The sequence below is a fragment of the Camellia sinensis genome, chromosome 9, assembly GCF_055761805.1.
Source record: "Camellia sinensis isolate YWXY chromosome 9, ASM5576180v1, whole genome shotgun sequence".
NCBI classification, from domain to species: domain Eukaryota; kingdom Viridiplantae; phylum Streptophyta; class Magnoliopsida; order Ericales; family Theaceae; genus Camellia; species Camellia sinensis.
Window position 1 is genome coordinate 30,727,179 of NC_138969.1, and position 16,482 is coordinate 30,743,660.

Consider the following 16,482-nt stretch of genomic DNA (forward strand, 5'->3'; position numbering starts at 1 on the left):
AAAAACACCAAAACACTTTTTAGTGTACTTTTCATAAACGTAACACTCAAAGTTTGAAATTATACATTTGTTCAAAACTTACTAAGGAATTTGTGTACTCCTTTTAGAATAGTTTGAAGAATCCCATATATTTTTTTGGGCAAATTACATATACACCCCTCGAGGTTTGACTAAATTACAGATACCCCCTTGAGGTTTCGGAAATTACATCCCGCCCCTGAGGATTGTATTTTCATAACAATTTGCCCCCTGAGGTTTATATTTCATAACAAATTACCCCCTAATTTCTTATGCAAATATAGCATTCAGGGGGGAATTCGTAATTTCTCAAACCTCAGGGGGGCATCTGTAATTTAGCCAAACCTCGAGGGGTGTATATGTAATTTGCCCTATTTTTTTGAAGTGTTACGTTTGGAAAAAATATATTAAGGAATTTTTTTGTTTGTTATATTGGAGTGTTATGTTTGAGAATAGTACCCTGAGGTGTTTTTTTTTTAAATGTTACATTAGAATGTTACGTTTAGTGTTACATTAGAGTGTTACGTTTAAGTGTTACATTGGAGTGTTACATTTTTTTTGGGCAAATTACATATACACCCCTCGAGGTTTGGCTAAATTACAGATACCCCCCTGAGGTTTCGGAAATTACATCCCGCCCCTGAGGTTTGTATTTTCATAACAATTTGCCCCCTGAGGTTTATATTTCATAACAAATAATCCCCTAATTTCTTATGCAAATATAGTATTCAGGGGGAATTCGTAATTTCTCAAACCTCAGGGGGGCATCTGTAATTTGGCCAAACCTCGAGGGGTGTATATGTAATTTGCCCATACAATATTGGAGTGTTATAGTTTGAAATTATACATTTGTCTAAAACTTACTAAAGAATTTTTGTACTTTTTTTGAAATGTTTGAAGAATCTCATGTCCTTTTGCAATGTTTAAAGAATTTTATATTTCAAATCATTTTTGTACTCGTTTTAAAATGTTTGAAAAATCTCATATTTCAAGTCATTCTAAATTTTAAAAAAAAAAATCTCATATAAAAACTCACCCCAAATTTAATTCTCATATGTTGTGTATCTTACCTTTTTAGTACCAAAAAAAAAATTAAAAAAAATAATAAAAATAAAGGTATAACCGTAAACTCAATTTCTGAGTAATATATTAAATTTAACTTTCCAAAATCAATAAAACTAATTGGTCAATAAAAAAAATTTAAGACTAAATGAATCACCATTCCTCAATATGAAATTTATAAGCAAATTTTTCTTAAATTTTTACAATGGAGTTTTCGGAGCATATATTTTCAATTTTACTCTACAATAAACCTATTTACTAATTAAGTTCTTATAATCAACTTTAGAGGTTTCTAAAGCCAAACCATAAAAAGATGGCTGGATTAGACTAACAGTCTATATAATTTAAGACTTTATGTTCCTTTAAATCTTGACTTTTTAATTGTGATATATTTGATTATAAATTTTGAATTTTATTTTAAATAAGGACAATCAAAAAAATTTCCTTTGCAAATGGTCAATTTCAAAGACAAAGTCGTTATACAATTTATTTTATGTTATTATTATTTTTTTTTTGGAACTACATACAGATGAAAGAATGAGAAAAAAATTACAAATACATGGGGGTGTGTGCAAGTGTGTTTGTGGTGAGGTGCAAATGTAAGGGTTCCAACTGTTGATATTTTTTTTTTCCTTCTCCCACATGCACGTAGTTTTCCCCTTTTTTTTAAATGGTTATTTTGTATTGATTAACTTGTATGTAATTTGAAATATAATGGTCTTTTTTTAATAAATAATGCTAAAACTTTCTTGGTTGTAAAATATTGTTTGGTTTGCTTTTCAGAATCTATTTTAAGAAAAATTTCTTTAAAAAATAATAAATTGGTGAAAAAAATTATAAACACATCATTTTTATATAATTTTATCTTTTGGGATGGTAGAAATAATTTTTTAAAATATTTTTTCTGATATTTATTTTTATTAAATTATTTTCTATTTTTCAAAAGTCAAACATGGCAACAACTTTGATATCATTATTAAACCAATCCATTAAATCAAAAAATCCAAAACTAAAAATATCTCATATATTAAATATATCAACTACATATTAAAAGCTTAATAACCATCGATTATATAATAACTATTCAAAAAAATTTGTTAACAACAAATGCAACCATCTATTATATAATAGCCATCCAAAAATATCAACAAAAATAACCATCCATTACATTATCATCATCCAAACATATGCTAAAAATTAATTTGGTAAGAAAATAATAAAATAAAAATATAAAAAATTTATCATTTTTATATAATTTAATCTTTAGTTGATAGAAATTGTGGAAGGTATAATTATTCTCCATTGGGAAAATGAGATGATGTGTCCTTTCTTTTTAATCTGCCAAGAGAAACCAAAGCGTCAGTGATCACCCCCGACCAGGATTGGTCAAGAGAACCCTCTAATGATCAAGTCAAAACACTGTTCGACCATGTGAATTTGTAAGACAATTCTTAGATTACCTCTAACTTGCCCTCTATGTTTCGCCGTTTATAGCATTCTTGACTTAAATCTCATTCGTTGGATCAATGTTTGATCCAAGGGTTCTGCCCGCTTTTGTGTCTAGTCGAGCAAGTGGTTAGATTGCCTTTACCTTTGATCGATAGATCGTCCTCTTTTGGACAACTTCCATTGTATTAAATGTTAGTGGTCAACTTGCCAAGTGCTATATTCGCCCAATCAAATTGATCTAATGGTTGTGCCGTCTAGTAGGCATAGCCTATGCCTCTATATTTACTGCTTGATGTCTCTATTGTCAAATGAGGATGAATCCAATGATCCTCTAGCATTTTGTTGATCTCCCTTTTAGAAAGAGATCTTTATTTTTCCTTGCTTCTCATGCGCTCAATCACGCGTTATTGTTCTACTAGCTATCTCTGATGGGTTCCTTAAAAATCTATATAGGCCTTTCTTTTCCTTTGGGTTGCTCTGCATAATTACTTTTGGGTTTGGGCTAACATTTTACCTTTTCACATAAATAAATTTTAAAAATTCAAAAATATTCTTTTAATATTTATTTTTGTCAAACTAATTCATATTTTATCAAATTAATGATTTTGCTTTTGAAATGAAAAAACGATGCTTTTAATTGTTCTTATTTAGAACGATATTTAAAATTCAGAATTAAATATATTACAATTAAAAAATCAAAAACCAAAGTGACATGCGTTTTAAATTACAGAAACCGTTAGTACAATTGCCCTAAAAGATAATTTTATCTAGAACAATATAACGTGTTTGCCATTTATTTTATTCAATACAAAACTATATAAAACACATGATATGTATAAAACACATGAGACCTCAATCATATATATATATATATATATATATGTATGTATGTATAAATGTGGTTTAAGCATGTAAAGCCTCATTAACTTCATTTTTAAGCTTATATAAATAAATAACAAACCTTTTAAGTTTTGTCCATCATTAAGAGTAACTACATAAAGGGTCCTAAAAATGTTGAAGCCTTAACAAATATGTGATCTGTCTATTATCTAATCTCATCTAATGGATGGATGGACCACTTTTGAGAAGTCGGGGTTCAAGTTTTGTTGAAGGCGAGATTTGATGACACTCACTCACATCACTCCTTATAACTTAAACATGTACAATCTACTGGTCGGGTACGACTTCTCTTCACCGCACTAACCTTATGTTTGGTTCAAGAAATTTAGAAGAAAAAAACAAAGAAAAAATTTGTACAAAATTAAATTAAATAAAATATAATTTTATTTTATTTTATTTACTTTTTTATTTTCCAACCAAATACAACATAAATATATAAAAAGGGTGTAAATTCCCCCCACCCCCCTCCAAAAAAAAAAAAAACATTACAAAAGGATAAAAAAAATTATCAATTTTAATAATTAAATTTATAAATATTTTGTAAAAATACCACTTATTTGCAATTTTCCCATATATAAACTATATTTGAAATCTTCGGGGTGGAAAAAAACACTTACTAATTTTATCTGAGCCAGCCAAAACCCAGAGCAGACCACAAACATGGAAACTACATGAAACAAACTTACTTTCACAACATATGAGAAAAAGAAGTTTAAACGGAGAGTGAATTTGAAAAACCAAGAAGAAAATTGTTCACTAATCCAAATTAGCACACGATGTTCCTTCCTACGTTACATTAAACCGGCAATAAATACCCTAAAAATACAACCTCAAGGCACAGGGCAGGGCAGGGCGGCGGCCACAATTGAGTTCTCTTTGGAAGCATTATAAAATTATAATATTATTCAACCGCAAGAACTCCTTCGTGTCGGGCCACCTTCAAACTCATTACAAGACCCTGAAAAACCCAAGAGGGCAGTGACAAGTGATGAGATTAGTAGCTGTTTTGCCATAACTGTTGAGACTGCTTAGAAGGTTGCTGGCCTTGGGAGCCACCGAGGGCCCCACCATCTCTCGGGTTTTGCTGCTGCTGCTGTTGATGTTCAAGTGAAATTCCAGCCTGAGAATGGTAGAAATTTGGGTATCCAATACCTCCTCCATAATTCTGTGAAGGTTGCTGAGTTTGCCGGAATCCAGAAGGCTGTTGAGTCTGTCCCTGGAAGCTGTAATATGTGCTGGCTGGAACGGCTGACATCGTTCTGGAACCAGGCCCGTGGATCCACATGGCTGAGTTCTCATTCTGCCCAGACCCAAGAGAGAGGATCAAATTAAAAGATTCATAGGGTTTCGGAAAGGAAACGGAAAAACAGGAAAAACGTTTCAGGACTGCACAAGATTTACTAACAATTGAAACAAAACTATCTGTAGGGAAATTCTACTATATACAACCCCAAAAAAGGTGCACACCTTATCCACTCCTACTTTCAGCCATTGGATCTAAAATATAATTTTGAGTCATTAATCATAAACACATGGGGTCGTAACTACCACCACTCTTGGACAAAACCAATGACTACTTTAGTCATGACTAAAACCATTGCAATAGGTTCAACACCAATTTGGGAGATAACCAAATGCCATAACAGGACTTAATCACTTTGCTTCCATAAGTTGTTGGCCAGGCCCCACTACTACAATGGCCCATAACCAAATTCCACAATATTTCATAACCAACAACAATCTAGACCACAATTTGCATATGGTATACACAAGTATTTTATAGCACAGTTCCACTAGTAACGCAGAAACCATTTACAAGACCGTATACAACTCTCTCACATGGGTGTGGGACCTACAAAAGGGCTGTGTCCAATTCTATGGTTGGTTTATGTGTTCCTGGACTCTTTCTTTGTAGCATGGCTCTTCAATACCTCTTAACCTAAGAAGCATGGACAATACTGTTGAGGAAGCCTGTCATGTGATCATATCCAACGAGGGTGTCGGATGCTAACACTCTTTAGACACTTCTAAAACCGTGTCTAACACTTTTTCAAAGTGTCTTAATTAAAAAATAAAATTCATAATAATACACACTCTACTGATACTTCATGGACTCACACTTCTGGAACCCTCTGAACAAATTATATGTAACGAATCCCTTCCTAATGACAATGTTTTGCATTCTTAAGAGCACATCTTATGCGTTCTAAATCTAATTTGAAACATTTATAATATATTTGTATCATGCCTATTACAATGTTCTAAATTATTTTATATTATTTAGAAATACAAGCATAATATTTGATATTTAATTTATGAAACATATTTCTTTTTAATGTATTGTGTTATGTTAAAAATATTATCTTTGAATAAATTATTCATATATATGACATAATAAATTTAAAATTTTAATGTGTCCCAAGCGTGCCGTATCATTCATCAGCATTTCCATGTCGTGTAGCGTGTTTGTGTATGTATTATGTAGCTATTAACTATTTTCTTTTAAACACACACGTGTGGTTGAAATAAAGAACAACAGATCTGTGTAAAACAGAAAAGGAAAAACTAAAGGGTACCTGCTGTAGAGAGATCAAATGATTGGCGTCCTTGTACTGGGAACTCATTAGGTCATCATAGCTAATATTTGTAGCACCAGGGGCAGCAGGCGGATTCATTGGGAAGTTGCCGGGGATGCTGGTTGAACTTCCAAAGCCACCATACCCAGAAGCAATAGCAGCAGATGGAGGCAAACTGCTAACAGAAACACTATTCTTATATTGTGGAACCGCTCCTGCCAGAGATTGATGGTATGTACTATTACCGGCAAAGGCTTGCTGGAAAGCAGATGGCATATAATAGCTCTGAGGTAAAAAAGGATAGCCAATCATGTTAGCAAACGGCCCCAAAGGGACAGTTTGTTGGGAATACTGGTGCACAGCAAGATGTTGAGGAATGCCACTTCCGGGATGGGTCTGTGCAGTTGGCTGCGTTGACGCAAAACCAACAGTCTTCAAAGCCTGCATGTGTACATCCAAAATAAATAAATGAAATAATAGGAAAAATAGATGGATATTAGAAGAAAAAAATTGGATCTCCAATATATAGTATATACCAAAGGCTTTTTTGTTTTGATTTTTGACACAACAAAATAGAGATATAATTTGAATAAGTTGTGCATAACTTGCTAGTTGCTAAGCATTCCTGAAAATTCTTTCTTAATCATGAAGTTGGGCATTCAGAAGTGGATTATCAATTTTATGCATGAGCTAAACAATATAACATAGAGAGCAAGTTAGTACAGGTGGGGTACCTCTGGAATGGAAATGTTTGAACCGCTGATAGAAGACACTGCAGTGCCATACTTTGTAGGCATTGATTGTGTCATGGGGAAGGGTGAGTACGGAATATCAGACTCTCTTACAGGCTGAACATTCGCTGCCAATAAAGAGTTTGGTAATGAGTTTGTATATGCCTGCTGTTAAGAGAGAGAGAGAGAGAGGGGAAAAAAATGTAAGTGATATTAACAAAGAAAACTAGTATTCGAAAGCACTCAAAATAAAGCCTCTGTTTTAGTTTACTGTATTAAAGTTAGCAAACACAATAAAAAACAAAACAAAAACAAAAAAAGAAAAGAAAAAATAGAATAACGAAATAAAAAACCGTGAACCATATAAACCACCACAGCAGTGCTGAAGTCTGAACAAATACACAAAATTGCAGTGATGTCAATCCAATTGCCTGATCTAGCTAGTAACTGTGCATCTAGGTCCCTTGTATTTACATATTTACATGTGTTTCATCCAACATTTCAAAACTCAAATTAAAAATGCATATAAAAACATCCATTTAATCTCTATCAACAATGGTAGAAAAGGTCATCAACAAAGCCAAGCTTCAGAGAACATGAATTTACTGAGTGCAAACTATGCATGGCAATATTGAACGTTGCACAAGGTCCCATAACTAAAAACCTCACACCTTGCCAGAACTTTAATCCCTTTCTCCCAAATCAAAAATAAATAAATAAATAAATAAGTGCACTAAAAAATGTTAAATACGACTGAAGTTGCCAACAAATTAAAACACAACAAAATTCGTCTAAAAGCAGTTTCAACATGAAATGCACTAACCAAAAACATTATGTACATTAAATCAAACATGAAATTTTCCAATCTTGAGTAGGCCTAGAACCAAGTCTCCATGTTGAGCACACAGCAAAGATGCCGGCCTTTCTAATGCTCAAAAATTAGGGCGAATTACACTAACAATCCCTATAGTTTAGGACTTGCGTTACTTTGATCCCTGACTTTTCAATTGTAACACATTTGACACTAAATTTTAAATCTTGTCCCAAATAAAAACAATTGAAGATACCATTGCTTAATTTCAAGAGCAAAATCGTCAATTTGATAAAAATATAAAGTAATTTGACAAAAATAAATGTTAAAAAATATTTTTGAATTTTTAAAAATTATTTCTACACACTAAAGATAAAAGTATGTAAAATTGATAAATTTTTTAAACATTTATTTATTTATTATGTATTTGTATGATGATCATGTAATGGGTGATTGTTTTATTTTTATTAAATTAGTTTCTATTTTTCCAAAAGTCAAATATGACGACAACTTTGATTTCATTATTATACCAATCTATTAAATCAAAAAATCCAAAACTAAAAATATTTCATATATTAAATATATCAATTACACATTAAAATCTTAGCAACCACCCATTTCATGATTATCATCCAAACACATAATAAAAATTAATTCGGTAAAAAAAATAAATAAATAAATGTCTAAAACATTTATCAATTTTATATAATTTTATCTTTGGTACGAAATAATTTTCAAAAATTTAAAAATATTTTTTTGACATTTATTTTTGTCAAATTAGTTTATAAATAATTTTATCAAATTGACGATTTTTCCCTTGAAATTAAGTAATGATATCTTCAATTGTCCTTATTTGGAACAAGATTCAAAATGCAGGGTCAAATGTGTCACAATTGAAAAGTCAGGGACCAAAGTGACACGAGCCCCAAACTACAGGGACCGTTAGTGTAATTTTCCCCAAAAATTATTTAAAATCTAATGTTGAAGAGATGCAAAGCCCAAGTCTCTCAAAACAGGGATATGTACTGACAGTAGCATGATTGTATTAATCACAACACAAATACATGAAAACTGAATTCAGACGTGATAACACACATACAAGTAAGAACTATTAACTTACTTAAACCAAGGGAACAAAACATTTCATGTATACATACCATAACACTTGCGAAAGGAGCAAGATTCTGCATCTGAGAACTCGTCTGAGAATGAGGAAATGCAGCATTCAACTGTTGGCCATTTTCAAAGTTATAATTTGACGTAGAGGGGAAGATGTATTGATTTTCATGTGGTGCCTCAGTGCTCTCATGTTTCAACACTTCGGGTTGTGAAGAGGAAGGAGTATCATAATTCCCAGCACTTGCTTCAGTTCTATGAACTAAATTTCCATCTGAGACAGTTCTGAGAGGCTCATCCTCGTAGTACTCAGGATTCCTGCGAGTAAAAGCTTTCATGAGATGATCTGCAAACAACCAACAAATAAAATGAAGAGTCTACAAACTCCAAAAGGCGGGTATAACCTTGTGTCAGAGTGCCCAACTAATGAAGCATCTGCATTTGCATCTGCAGATGCCTCTTCCATGTTACTGTTCAAAGGCCTAGAAGAAAATGGCCCAGGAAAAGCAACACTCATACCAGAACCAAAACTACCAAAGCTCAAGTGTGAGCAGTCTGCAGTCTGGACTTGTAGGTGATTAGGTATTATTACTGGAGTGTTGTCTTCTTCAGGCGGTGGCCCCTGGTCCTCCTGCACACTTAGTTGCTGCAAGTTTAATGTCACTGATGATACTGAAGCACCAACGTCTTCAACTGAAACATGTGACATGGAATAACCAACGGTAAGTTACCACCAATTTCATTAAAGCAAAAAAATAAATAAACTCGTAACATAAAAGAGTAAAGAAAGATGCTAATTGTGTCCCTGTGAATAGTTCAAACAAATTGAGCAACTCTTCCATCCATTTTCTCATTTGAAGATCAAGACATACTAGTGTAGAATTATTTTGTCAAAATATGTTCAAAATAGGTGACAGAAATGCTAAGTAATTATGCATTCCTTGTCTAGCCACTCATGAAACTGTAGCTGCAATTGACTCGAATTGAAGTTTGGAAAAACTACCTGCTAAAAAGAAGTCTGAAAAGGAAGAAGAAGAAGAAGAAGAAGAAGAAGAAGAAGAAGAAGAAATTAATGAACAGTCATAGTACATTTCTTTCTCTTTCAAAATTAGAGTACGTAAAAAGAAAATGAAATATCAAATCCAACTATGGGCACAATAACAATAAAATTAAGCATCACTTATGAGCGTCCACAATTTCCCTGGGTAATGGTCAGTTGAGCTATCGTCTAAGAAAATAAAAGCATCATAAAGAAAGATATTCCAAAAATAAACCTATCGAAAAAATTTATTTAAAAAACAAACAGCTGGCCAGAAACTGAAAATAGAGCATTTTACCTTCCTGACATTCAAAGGCACTCCTGTGAGGCTGGTAAGAACCCATGTTTTTGTAGATGTCACTATTAAAAAGGGCGGCACCTCCGGAATTGTCTTCCTGTATCTTTTTACTGGAAACAGAAGCAGATCCGGCATGATGGTTTACATTAATATTTTCAATAGCATCATCATCCACTGCATGGACCTCATCTTCTGGAGACTCCGGATGCTGATTAATTCTATCGAAGGACAAGTCAGATGCATCTGCATGCAGCTCGGAAGCCACAGGTGGCTCTAAGACAGGAGAGACACTAGCAGCTGGTGGCTGCTCAATCAAGGGCCAGTCGTCATTGGGAGAAACATGATGGCCTGAACCAACTCCTGGCTCAGGATTTAACTCTGAGACCTTAGATACATGATCATCAGAGGAACGTGAATCGTGATGTGACACATTGGATCGAGGTGCCTGAACATGGTGGTGATTGACACCATACTGCGATGAGTTTGTTGTGCTGGAAGTCTTGCCATGCATTCTACCCATCTTAACAATGTCAGCCATTGATACTTGACCAGGGACTCCCGACCACAGAGGTTGGTATCCAGAAGAAGGCTGTGAGGATGACAAAACTCCATCAACTGTGCCTGTTGTTGTTGCTTTATTTTCAGTAATGAGATGATCACTGCAAGAGAGACCACATGTACACGACAATAAAATAAGCATTGCAGACAGAAGATTGGCAAACAAATTGCATTCCATGCTTCGGATACAAGTCTTGGATTTGGAAAAAAGACAGTGCATGCGATTCTTTGATAGATATAATAATGGTCGAACAACAATCTGCTGAAAATGTGTGATGCTTCACATCTCTAATTACATGTTAAAGTAAAACAATGAAGTTCAAATTGCAGACTATCACTAACTATCAATTTTAGATACCTACGGCACAAGGTTTTAATCATTTTCGTTCAAATATTACCAAATCTGCATCGATTTAAACCCAATGGCTCCACATAAGGAATGCCATGAGTCATTCCACTGTGAGCCATGCCAGCATGATAAATAATTAAAATGGCAACCATACCAGTCCTTGTTTAATACAATAGATATCAAGGAAAGAAGAATGCAATTATCAATTGTGTCCCCTGCATTGCATCATCTAGCAACCAAACTCATAAGAAACTTTTTGACTTGCAACTTCTCTTATCATAACGATAAAAGTTGTGCTACAGAAGACCTCATAGTTTCCATCATGAGCTCTTCCTATTAATAGGCACACTTTTCGCAGACCTTTCAATGCAGACGCATCTTCTGCAGGGGCAGAGCCAAGATTGCAATGGTTGTTGTGGTGGTGGTGCTGGTGGTGGGGAGGGGGAGGGGGAGGGGGAGGGAGAAGCAAAAAGATAACAAATCTAGATGGGTCGGGTTGCAATAAATTTTGAATTACACAAATAAGATTATTAAAATAGTATAATTTGGAAAATTAAAAATTCCTAAGGCCCACAATTCTGAAAGTATAACTTTCTAGGATTTAGCTGGCATCAAAGTTTCTGAGTACGAAATAAATAAGAGAAAAGAGTCACACAGTTAAGATCTTAACAGGACTAACCTCTGGGCTGGAGGTCGCCGACTCGTATTAATTCCTTCCATTCCAGATGCTGCAGAAGAAGGGCTTATGTGGTTATTTATTCCATTTTCCTTCTTGTATGCAGGTTTTCCATGTAAAGCACCAGACTCTGAAATAAGATATCAGTGTCAAGATAATTAAAAAAAAAAGTTCTCAGAAACCGAATAATGAACTGCCTCTCAAAATTACATTCAACATCCACATACCATATGAGCTGAATTGAGTTGAGCCTCCACGTCCAACATAACGGTCAGTGCCACCCCTACCCCCACGATTTGAAGTGTTACTAACGCCACGAGACCTGGACTCTGTTGTATCCTTATTCTGAAACAATAAATAGAAGACAAGTAAACAGACAAGGAGGCAAATTTTTAGCAAGCAATGTCACAACAAATCTAAAGCTTAACAGAGCTTCAATAAGCTGTTGGAAGCTCCTTTTTCTCACTATACCAGATAATCTTATTATCTAACATTTGGGAAAACAGCAGGAGCAAAAAAATTGGCCAACTGAACACAAGTGTAAAGAATTTGATCTCGTATTATAACACTGCACTTTCACATCAGACTCATTCTAACGAGAACGGTGGCAAGCCATTGGTGCAAATACCAAGCATAACTGTTGCTTTATTTTATAAATAGTATTAAAAAAAAATAAAAGAAGGGGAAAGGCAACTATCCAACAATACAAATCAAAGATTTTATGCATTTTTCACATCCACGCACCTCTTTTTTCTTTTCTCGCTTGCTCTTCACCTCGTGAAAAGGATCTAGACAATCAACAAACTTCAAATTAGAACTGAACTTGAATTTCAACAAAAACATACAAGGATTCCCCTACAACTTTCATTCATATGAACACAACAAAAAACTTTCATTAAATCCGAGAGCTAGCAGACACAAGAATATGGAAAAATAACAAAAAAAACAACGCCCAATAGTACACACTAATGTGTGTTTGGGAGGGAAAAGTACACACCTAACATTTGGCATAATGCACAAAGTGGTGGTCCCAAGACTTGAACCCATAACCTCAAGGTTATTAGGACAAATCTTAACTATTGAACCAATGGTCACCCTTAATATGGAAAAATAACATGACTAAATAATAATTTGAAGTAATAAGGGGAAAGAAAAGGGTGAAACAAGACCAACAAATTGAAAGAACAGTAACATCTAAGCCGTGGTCAATAACTAGCAGGCATTCACTAATGTAGTTGATGTAAACATGGTGCAAAAATACTAAAGGTGTAAAAAAGATGAAAATGCCACAATATGCAAGGAGCTCTATTGAACATAGACAGCTCTCAAGTCCGCATACTTCTTGAACCAACTTGACCACTTGAAAACAAAAGCACTTCCTTTTCTGAAAACTTGGCTAGTGAATTATTTTATTATAGGACCAGGAATTGCACAAAAGACTTCTAGTTCAGGAAATTCTTGTTGGTGACAAATTTATTCATGATTCAGTTTTTTTTTTTTTCCTGCTCATCTTATAGTTAACAAGACAAAGGTATTAAAGGCAAAATTTTGGTACCAAATCAAGAAACTCGTGTGTTATGACATCTACCAGGTCAATAAGTTCTCATATTGCATTGAAGCATGCAATATAAAAACTTTTAGTGATCGTGACATGGAGCAATGGCAAGTGTTATCCACTCCCACCACCATGGCATCAGATTTGTGTCGCAGGAATCACTCTGGCCACAAAATAAAAATCAAAAGTTGCTTAATCACCCATGATGGTTGTTCTCGAAGAGCATCAGCTGAATGAAAATCAATTGCCACTTGCCATCAGTGCACTGACAATCTTCTTTCAAGAGGCAATTTTATTTTTATTTTTTCGTTAAAAAAAAAATTGCCTCTTGGAGGAAGGTTGGCAGTGCACTGAATACAACATTTCCTTTCTTTTCTTTTCTTTTTCTTCTTTTTGAAAGCCTCCACCTCTAAAGTTTAAGTTCTTCACAAATTACTTCATTGCTTAAAAGAAGCCAGTGAATCAATGGTGTAAGCAACACATCAGTCCAACAAGAAAATCTAGAGATGGCAAATTAACCACAACATCAGGATCCCTGCCCCCTATTGGAATGGGTATTGCCAGGTGAGTCTAACAGGTGTAAGAGTGGGTGGGGGGTAAAAACCAAGCTGATTGGCCGCCAGACAAGATGGGAATAGGGCACTCACAACCCAAACATGCCTCCTATTCATGGACACGAGGTGAGTCTAATAGGTGAAGGAGTAAGTTGGGGGTCGGAAGCAAAAACATGGTTGGATTTGGAAATAGAGCACTCCCAATTAAGCCCGCCCTTACTGAAATGGATATGAAATGAGTGTAACAGGTGTAGGAGTGGTTTGGGCGTAACCGTGGTAGCAAACAAAAACCTGGTTAGATTCAGGGCAAGGTAGGAATAGGGCACTCCCAACATGAGCTTGCCACATTAATACGCTGAATTGCCATGATACCCCTTTACTATTTTTAATTATGTCAAATACCACACATATAAAGGGCATAAGCTTAGGGTTTCATCAAAAATAATTCTCTCCATGGCTGTTTCTTATATGTTGCAGCCTGTGAATGTTGACACCACAAAGCAACAACGTCAACATCACCATCGCCATCATCAAGCTCTCTCTCTCTCTGTCACAATAGGGCACCCATTGACATCAAAGATGTATATATATGCACATACGTGTATATAAATAACCACATATGATGATCAACATACACAGAAGCTAAAGCTGGGTTATTTCTCCATATATGCATATATGGGTATAAAATATGACAAATAAATTTGGTTTTTACATAAACAAGTACTTTAAAGCAACATCAGAAAAAAAAAAAAAAAAAAAAAAACTTCAAGATCTTAAATTTACCATTTTTTGATACACTGCGGAAATAAATGGGATACACTGCGGAAATAAATAGAAAACCTTCGCCTAAAAAATTAAATAAATAAACTTTTTGAGGATATTCAAGTTAAAAGCTACACAAAAATATACACCTCTGTTTGGTAATAGGGAAAATAGTTACAAGAATAAAATTCCCCATCTTTTTTTTCTTTCTAACCAAAACAACATACAACACATGATTATTCAAAACTTTCCTTAATATATATGCACACAAATCACCCCCCTGAACTCAGCAAAAAAAAACAAAAAAACCTAAATAAATAAATAAACAGCTAGAAAACCCATCTACTGATCAACATCAAAACCAGATAAAATTAGAGAGAGAGAGAGAGGAGGCAAAACCTTGAGAGAGAAGGCGATTAACCGTCTCGTTAGGGTCCATGTTACATTCTTTGAGCATAGCGTAGATCTCAGATTCGGGACAGTTTACAATCTCCTTCAAACTCTGGACCATCTTCCTTGACGCCGCTGGAATTGATTGTAAGCCGCCGCCGCCGCCATTGCTGCTGCTTCCGCCTCTGATACTCATACTCTCTCTTACTTTCTCTCTCTAGAATCTCAGATCTATCGCGATTCACTGGCTTCTCTCTCTCTCTCTCGCTCGCTCGGCTCTGCTTCGAAATCCGCCGCGAAGAAGATAGATAGTATCTAAGCTCCTCTCTCTCCCTCTTTCTCTGTGTGCTCCGAAAACCCTCTCTCTCTCTCTCTACTAAAAGTATCTCCCACGGTAATTTTTCAGGTTTTTGAGTCACAAAAAATAAAATTTAATTAGTTTATAGGAACAATAGACATTTTTTATTTCAATCTTTTCTCTTTTTTTTTGGTTAATTTTTGGGAACTTAAAATTTTTTTAACCCAAAAAAAATGAAAAAATATTTGATAATTTACAAATACACTTTTCGAAATCTATTTAAAATAAAATCTGATTTGTTTCTATAATTCTAAAAATTACTTCGCGTCTCTTAAAATTTTTAATTTTATAACAAATTACGTTTTTTATTAATAAATTATCAAATTATTAACAGTTTTTAATGATATCATATATTTATTTTAATTAATAATTCGAATAATTTTATCATTTTAAAAGAGAATATTTAGAAATTGTATTTTTTTAATTAATTATATTAAATAAAAAAATTGATAATGAAACATTTATAATTTTCTAAACTATATAAATAATTCATATTTTAAATAAATCTCATGAGATGTATTTATAATTTACCATTTTATTTTAAGAGTTTTTTTTATAATTTTTACTTATAACTTGCCCATAAATAATTTAAATAAATTTATATGAAAAAATATTTGATTACCTAAAAATTTACAGTCAGTCATATTAAACAGACCATCAAAACTAATAATTGTAAATATATAGACCAGCAAAACTTAATTTACAATAAAAATTAAAAGTTCACAATATAAAAATGTCTTTTTTACTTTTTCGCCCTCCTTTTTCTCTCAATTTCTCTTTATTCTCTCAATTACATTTGGTCACTCCCTCTTCCACCCTGTTGTACCCCTCAGCACACTTTGCATATCCCTAACCTCTTTTCCATTATAATCGGCCAACCCAAACCTATTTATCACCCCCAATCCCCTCCACTATCACCAAACTATAGATTCACCAAATCACATCCTTTCACAAACACAAATTTCTTTTCACTCTCAAATCCAGATCTATTAGAGTTGTTTATTTTTATTTCTCACTATTGATCGCTTACTATTTTGATTGCAATTTTTTTCCTTTGCGATAGTTATGGTGCCGTAAGAGCTTTAAAATGGCGAGTTAAGGATATCGTTATAGTTTGAAAACAAACTTAAGGAGTTGTGTTAGTAGGAGAAAAGTGAACAACAATAAGATAAAGGATTGTTGAGAAGATGATTAAAAATTGATTTTTTTATTTTTTTTTTAAAAAAATGTAAAAAATATGAAAAATGATATAGATAATTTTGAATCATCTTTCTAAAATA

At 33.7% G+C, this 16,482-nt stretch overlaps 1 protein-coding gene across 4 annotated transcripts; it reads right to left on the reverse strand.

Annotated features, from left to right (window-relative positions):
- Positions 1-4,157: 4,157 nt before the first annotated feature.
- On the reverse strand, positions 4,158-15,275 carry LOC114299837 (uncharacterized). 4 transcript variants are annotated; one of them, XM_082886448.1, is made up of 11 exons: positions 14,854-15,275; positions 12,328-12,371; positions 11,811-11,928; positions 11,587-11,713; positions 10,001-10,659; positions 9,667-9,681; positions 9,068-9,356; positions 8,705-8,981; positions 6,740-6,901; positions 6,006-6,446; positions 4,158-4,729 (listed from the first exon to the last, which is right to left on the reverse strand). In XM_082886448.1, exons 1-11 carry the CDS (start codon positions 15,038-15,040, stop codon positions 4,424-4,426), a joined length of 2,625 nt encoding a protein of 874 aa, XP_082742574.1. In that variant the 5' UTR covers positions 15,041-15,275; the 3' UTR covers positions 4,158-4,423. The 4 variants fall into 4 exon arrangements, with proteins under 4 accessions (XP_082742574.1, XP_082742573.1, XP_028100473.2 ...); XM_082886447.1 differs by having other exon boundaries at positions 6,740-6,904; XM_028244672.2 differs by lacking the exon at positions 9,667-9,681.
- Between the last annotated feature and the right edge of the window lie 1,207 nt (positions 15,276-16,482).

Coding starts and splice junctions, on each gene's coding strand:
- LOC114299837 (XM_082886447.1), bottom strand. CDS start 15,040: ATGAGTATCAGAGGCGGAAGCAGCAGCAATGGCGGCGGCGGCGGCTTA. Junction 11,929..12,327: donor AGCGAGAAAAGAAAAAAGAG/GTGCGTGGATGT, acceptor TTATTGTTTCAG/AATAAGGATACAACAGAGTC. Junction 6,905..8,704: donor CTCCTTTCGCAAGTGTTATG/GTATGTATACAT, acceptor CTCTCTTAACAG/CAGGCATATACAAACTCATT.